Source organism: Musa acuminata, chromosome BXJ3-11, assembly GCF_036884655.1.
Source record: "Musa acuminata AAA Group cultivar baxijiao chromosome BXJ3-11, Cavendish_Baxijiao_AAA, whole genome shotgun sequence".
In the NCBI taxonomy this organism is placed as follows: Eukaryota; Viridiplantae; Streptophyta; class Magnoliopsida; order Zingiberales; family Musaceae; genus Musa; species Musa acuminata.
In genome coordinates this window covers 3,406,667-3,415,643 of record NC_088359.1, presented here as the reverse complement: position 1 = coordinate 3,415,643, position 8,977 = coordinate 3,406,667, and the positions used below count along the sequence as shown (strand labels likewise).

The following is an 8,977-nucleotide window of genomic DNA, read 5'->3' as shown; positions in this document are numbered from 1 at the left end:
ATGTTAGAACGCAAGAGTGCTGACGGAAACTCATTTGGACCGCAGGGGGTGATCATCTTAACCATATCGACGGTGGCGCCGGGGTTGAGGCCGCCGGCGTGCGCTGGCCCGTCCTCCGGGGGTTGCGTGCCTGCGAATGGTTTGCAGATGGGAATGCTCTACCTGGGACTCTTCACGACGGCTCTCGGAACAGGGGGGCTCAAGTCCAGTGTGTCAGGCTTCGGCTCCGACCAGTTCGACGAGAGCGATAGAATCGAAAAGAAGCAGATGATGAAGTTCTTCCGATATTTCTTCTTCTTCATAAACGTCGGATCAATATTGGCCGTCACCGTGATGGTTTACATCCAGGACCATTTCGGGCGCCGGTGGGGGTACGGCATCTGCGCGGTGGCCATCATAGCTGGTTTGGCATTGTTCCTGTCCAAAACCAACAGGTACCGGTTCAAGAAGCTGGTGGGGAGCCCGTTGACGCAGTTCGCCGCCGTCGTGGCCTGCGCGTGGCGGAAGAGGCGCCTCGCCTTGCCAGAGGACCCGTCCATCCTCTATGACATCGACACCGGCGTCGCCCGCAAAGGGAAGAGCAAGAAGGAGAGGGTACCCCACAGCCAACAGTTCCGGTAATGCCTCCCTTGTTAGAAAAAGAGGATTAAAAGGTCGTCAGTCTCATATTCATAAATATGGGTGAGATATATATATATATATATATATATATATATATATATATATATATATGATTTTGACTCACGATTTAATGGCTTAAATTTTTAGATTGATATATATATATATATATATATATATATATATATATATATATATATATATTTGAGTTTGATCTACAACTTAATAATTTACCTTTTGAAATTAAATTAATATCTTAAATGATTCGAGGTGGATGCTTCACTCTATCCCGTTGCAGCTTTTTGGACCGGGCGGCAATCATAGAGGGAGACGCGCCGGCTGAACAGAGCAAGTGGCGGCTCTCCACCTTGACGGACGTGGAGGAGGTGAAGCAAGTGATCCGAATGCTCCCCACCTGGGCCACCACCATCATGTTTTGGACCGTCTATGCCCAGATGACCACCTTCTCGGTGTCGCAAGCCACCACCATGGACCGCCACATCGGTCCCTCCTTCGAGATCCCTGCCGGCTCCCTTACCGTCTTCTTCGTCGGCTCCATCCTCGTTACCGTCCCCTTCTACGACCGCATCGTCGTGCCTGTCACCAGACGAATAACCGGGAACCCCCAAGGTCTTTCATCGCTCCGGCGCATCGCCGTAGGCCTCGTCTTCTCCATCTTGGGCATGTGCGCTGCCTCACTCACCGAGCGCAAGCGCCTCAGCACCGCCTTGGCCAACCCAACCGCCGCCGTCGTACCCCTGGTCGTCTTCTGGCTGATCCCTCAGTTCTTCCTGGTCGGGGCAGGCGTGGCGTTCATGTACATCGGTCAGCTGGACTTCTTTCTGCGGGAGTGCCCCAAGGGGATGAAGACGATGAGCACCGGCCTGTTCCTAAGCACGCTCTCTCTGGGCTTCTTCCTGAGCACGGCGCTGGTCACCATAGTCCACAAGGTGACCGGGTCCGGCGGAAAGGGTGCGTGGTTGACGGACGATCTGAACAAAGGGAAGCTGTACAATTTCTACTGGCTTCTGGTCGCTCTGAGCACTCTGAATCTGGTGGCGTTCGTCGCGGCGTCAAGAGGCTACGTTTACAAGGAGACTAGAACGTCCGTCGACGACGCTCAGGGTGTGGAACTTGAGCAGCAGGCTTGATGCCATGCATGAGCTCCTTTTATATATATATAGCACATTTCTCAATTATGTAAGCCGCTGTAAGATCGCATAAGCGTGACTTCAATGAAGCTTCTGAATCTTTGACGCATTAACGCTGTCAAACTTGGAATACGGTATGCAGAACAAGTAAATTTACAGAGAATCTCAACTTGATAAAGGCTCAAAAAATTTAGATTAGGAGTCTGCTAATTTAGAATATCGACCCTTTTTAATTTTGTAAGCAGGCAACACAGAGGGCCGAACGGGATGGCTTCATTGGTCTACTCTGTACCAAATAAGGCCCATTAAAGTCCTGCTTGTAGGTACGGCGAGAGACCAATGCATGTCTATCCAGAAAGCTTCGGCCCCAGAAGCTGTGCAAAGGACTGCGGCTAACTCCAAACTTGCTTAGGACGGGAGGACGAAGTCCTGGAATTCCGTGAACCCTCGCTGTTCCTGTGGGACTCGGCTTTGGGATTTTAGTCGCAAACCATCTACAGCTGCACGTAGATTGGACGGCTCTATCATTTGTCTTGCCCGCTCTCGTCTCTGTCCGTACAAACTTGCGGTGGAGAAGCCACTGGCTGTGTCGGTAACTGCTTTTATATTTTCGTTAGGTATAGTTTTGCAGCTTCTCCTGTCTGTATGCTGACATTTGCTGTGCAAGATAAATGGTGTACTGTTCATAAGGTCTGCGAGAGACTCCACCATCGTTGAGCAGAAGAACCTGTCGTTCTCATAAGGAGACTCCAGCAGCTGGTACCATGTTGATGTGGTTTTAGCTTGGCACTGCTGAATTCAGCTACCATATTGATTCTTTGATGTAAATGTTTCGATGAAAAAGACGGTGAGAAACTTCTAAGGGTAATTGTTCCTTACTAGATTGCAGTTGCAATGGAATCCTTATCCAAAATACGATTCCTTGAAATATCTGTCCTTGGATTGGATCAACATCATCTTCTCATTTATTTTGCTAGTCTCATGAATAGTGCAATAGTACACAAGAAGCAGAGTTTTCCTACATGTTGTGCACACGCATTATTGATCAAATCTATCTGCTCCAATGATATCGCTCGGCGTGTTTAGAACTGTGTTTCAAATTGGCTATATGTGACTCTATTGACAAAAAATCAATTAAACCACTAAACGTATGCTTGCTTTAGTATCAAAAACCTCTCACATGTACTTATTTCTGGCATTTCCATCTTCAACACTAGAAGAGAATCTACTAATCAGGCTTCATTTTCCAGCAAATGAACAAACCAGTACAAAGTTGACCCTGCTAACTATTGTTGAGTTCCGAGCAGTAGAACAACTGTTCACTGTGTTCTCTCATGGATCAGTGATGGTGGTGACAAGTCTTCTAGGACATGAAATGTTTCCAATGCGTGTATTTGGACTCTTGACTTGGAGACAGATTGCTGTAGCTTCGATAAATGACTTGAGAGTTGACTTCCTTCTTACTGTTTTCTTCCGTGGGTGACAATAATGACGAAAGACATGCAAACAGGCAATGTAGTACTGTGTCATCTTCGACGTATCATCGATTACACTCACAAGGGAGCTTCAAAAGCTCGAGGATGTAAAGCTTAAAGAATACCTTCCTCTTCTCCCTCTCTCTCCCTCCCTCATGCTGCTGTTGCTGCGACGGAGTGGATTGAACAGAGAGATCCAAAGGTGAGTGTTCTTAATCAGGAAGGCCAAATGGGACGACTGCCAGCCATCGACACTTCCCTTCCACAGCGTGTGGAGCCAACGACCGACAACATGGAGCAAGCGGACGAGGCTACGACCACGGCGACAAGCCGAACCGCGTCGGATCGATACTGGTGGAACCGCCGCTAGAGTCTCGAGGTTTGGATTCCATGGCGACAAACCGAACCGCGTCGGATCGACGCTGGTGGAATCGCCGCTAGAGGCTCGAAGTTTTGACTTTTGCTTGACCCATCTCTCTCGTGAATGGACCGTCTCGACGCTGTCACAGCTCTGAGCTCGTGTCGGCCGCCATGGACAACGTTCAATGCACCGAGATGGTGTCTTCTTCGTTTACATTTGAAGTCGTCTTTTCTTTTCCGGATTCGTGGCAAACAATGAACAAAGAACTGCCGACTTGCATCTTAGCAAACCAAGTTGACTTGATTGATCTCTCGGTTTTGTGAGTTATCATGATTTATCATTGTTTTGTTGTGAGATAATTTCTATTTTTCGTTACGTAAATTGCCATAAATTGAAGTCAAACAAAAAAGAATACATGATATCTTGTCACCCGTTGATGGCTCAGTAAGACAGGTGCACCCGCATGGCTCAACGCTTCCGTGGCATTCATTGTGGCGAGTTTAAAGCTTCAAGCGACTTCTTTCTTCGTGTTCCTAAGATCACACAGCTTCTCTTCTCCCTTAAAATAAACCAGCAGGGGTGCATTATTGCATCATCCTTCATGATTTGACTTGGATATTGCTACTCTTAGCTGGATGATGTACTTTTCTATGCTTTTATATTGTTTCAGCAGCATTGAAATTTTAGTCAATTCATAGAGAGAAAAGAAGCTTTTACCTCCTCAAAATTAGAAGGTTAGTTTTGGGGTGGGACTGTCGGTATAATACACGATGGCGTATGCTTTGTATACGTATAAAGACCAAACAACCCCTGCCATCTGCTTATAAAATCCCCGTCTCCCACCCCACCTGCATCCTCACTTCTTCTTCTTCTTCTTCTTTACTATCATCTAATACTACTGTTTTCTCTCTGCTCTTCCACCTACCTTTTGCTACTAATAACGCACGCCTGTTAATCCTAGAGCGAGATTTGTAGTGGGAGATGGCCAGCTTACCTGAGACCGCCGAAGAGGGTAAGACCCTCGCCGACGCATGGGACTTCAAGGGCCGTCCTGCCGTCAAGTCTACCACCGGCGGCTGGACAAGCGCCGCCATGATCTTAGGTCCGGTCATGGCTCTCTTTCCTTGTTTTCAGTTGCCTACCTGTGTTTGCTCCGTGACTGATAGTAAGATGGTTGTGGATGTGATGCCAATGGGAAATAAACCAAGGGGTGGAGCTGTGCGAGAGGATGACGACGCTGGGCATCGCGGTGAACCTGGTGACCTACCTGACCGGCACCATGCACCTCGGCAATGCCGCATCCGCCAACGTTGTCACCAACTTCTTGGGAACCTCCTTCATGCTCTGCCTCCTCGGTGGCTTCGTCGCCGATACCTACCTCGGCCGGTATCCTCCCTTCCCCAACTCCATGCACCGACAAGGAATTCCTAAGACTCGGTTCATCGTCTTAATTCTGCTCATTTCTTTTCAGATACCTCACCATCGCCATCTTCACCGCCATCCAAGCCTCCGTAAGCATTTCGCATTCCTCGCCTTTGATGTTTTAGTAGTGGTATACGAATTGCTAAGAATCAAGCAATACTGAACGAAATTTATACTGAAGGGGGTGACTATCTTGACCATATCGACGGCGGCGCCGGGGTTGAGGCCCCCGGAGTGCAGTAATCCGCTGGGCGGCGGGTGTGTGAGGGCGAACGGGACGCAGCTGGGTGTTCTGTACCTGGGACTCTACCTGACGGCCCTTGGGACGGGCGGGCTCAAGTCGAGCGTGTCCGGGTTCGGGTCTGACCAGTTCGACGAGGGCGACCGGGCCGAGAAGAAGCAGATGATGCGGTTCTTCAGCTGGTTCTTCTTCTTCATTAGCATTGGGGCGCTGACGGCCGTGACCGTGCTGGTCTACATCCAAGACAACGTCGGGCGCCGGTGGGGCTACGGCATCTGCGCCGTGGCCATCCTGGCTGGCTTGGCCGTGTTCTTGTCCGGCACCAGCAGGTATCGTTTCAAGAGGCTGGTGGGGAGCCCGCTTTCCCAGATCGCTTCCGTCGTGGTCAGCGCGTGGCGGAAGAGGCGCCTCGACGTACCGGACTCCTCCATGCTCCACGACATCGACACCGCCGAAGGATGCAGCGCCCCCTATTCCAACAAGAAGAAGCAGAAGCTGCTCCACACCAAGCAGTTCCGGTAACGCTTGCCTTCCTCCTCCCTCCCGCTTATTCGTTGACATGTCCGAAGCCAATTGGCTCGACTGCGTGGGACCAGCACGGGTTGCCAGTGGGTCCACACTGAACTCATCCAAGTGTGCCCCCACCGAGGCCGCTCGATGGTCCCACCTTCATGCACTACAGTCTCTTCTTATTTTTTCTTCTTTTCTTGCTTTTTTTTTGCCTCTCTTTTTAATCTGATGATACCTTTGACCACATCAAACACTTGTTCATCTCTCGATCATAGAATATGGCGTGGCTGTGAAGGGCATATGACCTTTCGGCCTACTGATTGGTTGTCAACCTTACGTTTCTTAATTCCTAACCATATCAACTGCTGGCCTACAGAAAATTGGCAACCCTCCTATCAACAAGAAAAAAATAAGAAGGTTCCAAATCCTCCTCCGATGTCCATTTACAGGTTCTCCTCCTCACAAAACTCGCCATCATATGTCTTAGAAGAGAGAGACAGAGAGAGAGAGACCCATCTCTAAGCAAGCCAAAATCCTTCAACCACTGAAACTTATCGATACAACATGACGGTCTTATCTTCAAATCATATGGACGTCATCTTTTTCTAATTATTCAGCTCGAAGAAGAACGCAGGAAACCGAGTCCGAGATTGGGATAGCTTGTGCTGTGGCAGAATCACAAAAGGGACCCCTGCTCAGTGAGAGACCCCACGAACCATTCTAACACCGAGTAGATAAGACTTTCCCCACAATATGAAGTTATGGGAACGAGCCAGCAATCCTTGACCTGTCATTTGTTAGCATGTAGTCGACAGAAGATCCCTCAGATCAGTGAGCGAGGAGGCAAAGTATCCAATGATCAACCTACGCGGTGGGAGGGTGGAGATTAAATATATGAGATCTTGATCCAGAGATCAATAAAAGAAAGAACAATTTGACCTCTAAGTTCTCTATGTTGAGTCGTGAGAGCCTGATTGGCCAAGGGATGTGTTCAGCAATCACATCTTCTTGGGGTTCTCCCATCTACCCTTTACCCCATCCTTTAAAGAACTCTCTCATCAGCCACAGTTGAAGCCTGTCCCTGATACACCTCCATTCCGTAAGAATTTAGTCATCAGCTAGCTCGTTGAGCTTGATGGGGTGAAGTGACAGATGAGCAGTTTGGAAGACGGTAGGTGAGTTTTTGCTATTACAGTTACCTTCCCTTATTCTCCCTGCCCTGAAAGCGAGGACAAGGTGGTGGTGCATGCATTAGGGCAACCAAAGTTCATGAACAGACAAAATCTTCACAGTAAAGCAATGAATGATCTCCTGCCATGCCGAGCTGGTTTTGGTACCCCCTACCACTGTCGAGCTATTAGACCTTTCCAATTCTCTTTAGCACCAGTGGAAGTGAAGAAGAATAGCTTCGTAGTTGAGAGCTTGCAAGTTACTTCTATGACAAACCCTAGTCACCGAGACCTTAAAAGAGAAACTGCAGCGTAGGATGAAGACAAAGAATATATATAAAGATCACAGGTTCATGTCATGGTGGTGCCTATTTCCGAACCCATTCTCCATGGAGTCAACCTAACGCACAGTAGCTTTTTCCACTTGAAGCAAGTCGTTCCATTGTTGTCTCCTTCACAGTCCTGTCTCCGCTCTGATCGAAGTCGACATCCACGAATGAGTCACGAGAAAGGGGGGGTTTGCTGGAGGAACAAAATCTGGTAGTAAATGGCTTGCTGTTTCACTTGAAGATGGTCTCCCTCTTCCCTCCCTTGTTAGGCCTCAGATGGGGTCATGAGAGTTCTATGCGACACTCAAGTTCTTACTGCTGGTTCATGTTTTTATTCCTTACTTTTAATTTGCATTTAATACATCTTGGGGAAGTGTGCGCATGCTTAGTGTAATGTCATGTTAAGAAAAGGTAGTGTTATCTCGTCATTAATTAGTGGTATCTTTCTGTATCAAGATAGAGTGCACAGTTAATTAATGATAGGATTAGGCGATAAATCTCGAGACATGCAATATATCGATTGCACGACTTTTACAGCAGAAACAGTACAAAGGTGATGTAATAGTAGTATTGATTCTTCTTCTTTAACAACTTATGGCAGCTTCTTGGACCGGGCGGCCATCGTAGAAGGAGACGCGACGGTGGACCAGACCAAGTGGCGGCTTTCCACCTTGACGGACGTGGAGGAGGTGAAGCAAGTGATCCGAATGCTCCCCACCTGGGCCACAACCATCATGTTCTGGACCGTCTACGCCCAGATGACCACCTTCTCAGTGTCGCAGGCCACCACCATGGACCGCCACATCGGCCCCTCATTCGAGATCCCCGCCGGCTCCCTCACCGTCTTCTTCGTCGGCTCCATCCTCATCACCGTCCCCATCTACGACCGCCTCATCGTCCCCGCCGCCCGCCGCCTCTCCGGGAACCCCCAGGGAATGACACCTCTCCAGCGCATCGCGGTCGGCCTCGTCCTCTCCATCGTCGCCATGTGCGCCGCCGCCCTCACCGAACGCAAGCGCCTCCGGGCAGCCCGGACTGACCCGACCGCGGCCGTCGTGCCCCTGACCGTCTTCTGGCTGGTGCCGCAGTTCTTGCTGGTGGGGGCAGGCGAGGCGTTCACCTACATCGGGCAGCTGGACTTCTTCCTGCGGGAGTGCCCCAAGGGGATGAAAACGATGAGCACCGGCTTGTTCCTAAGCACGCTCTCGCTGGGCTTCTTCCTGAGCTCCACGCTGGTCACCATTGTCCACAAGGTGACGGGGGAGAGCGGAAAGGGGGCGTGGCTACCGGACAACCTGAACAAAGGGAAGCTGTACGACTTCTACTGGCTTCTGGCGGTGCTGAGCGTGCTGAACCTGGTGGTCTTCGCGGCGGCCGCCAGGGGTTACGTCTACAAGGAGAAGAGGATGGGGGACGAGAGCGTCAACGGGGTGGAGCTGGCGGAGGAGGCCTGCTGCCATGCATGAGCTACACCTCCAAGTCACTTGTTGCCTTTGCCTTCTCTGTTTCAATAAGGAAATGGTTTTACTCTTTCGGTGTCGAAGAATCACTACTTGGCAGTATTTGTGAGACACATCGGTAGCACTTACTTATCCTTCCTTCCTTTGCTTGACTCTTGCAACGTCGTGGCTTCCTTCACTCCATCTACCCTCACTTCTTTATTCTACCTCACATGACTTGAATCATTTGATCTTTGATGTC

The 8,977-nt window shown here is 49.6% G+C and overlaps 1 protein-coding gene and 1 pseudogene across 1 annotated transcript; both read left to right on the top strand.

Moving 5' to 3' along the window:
• LOC135652313 (protein NRT1/ PTR FAMILY 6.3-like) lies at positions 1 to 1,781 on the top strand (annotated as a pseudogene).
• Positions 1,782 to 4,470: 2,689 nt separating this feature from the next.
• On the top strand, positions 4,471 to 8,809 carry LOC135653319 (protein NRT1/ PTR FAMILY 6.3-like). The gene is made up of 5 exons (XM_065175174.1): positions 4,471 to 4,707; positions 4,814 to 4,991; positions 5,077 to 5,116; positions 5,209 to 5,786; positions 7,878 to 8,809. Exons 1-5 carry the CDS (start codon positions 4,587 to 4,589, stop codon positions 8,740 to 8,742), a joined length of 1,782 nt encoding a protein of 593 aa, XP_065031246.1. The 5' UTR covers positions 4,471 to 4,586; the 3' UTR covers positions 8,743 to 8,809.
• Positions 8,810 to 8,977: the final 168 nt, after the last annotated feature.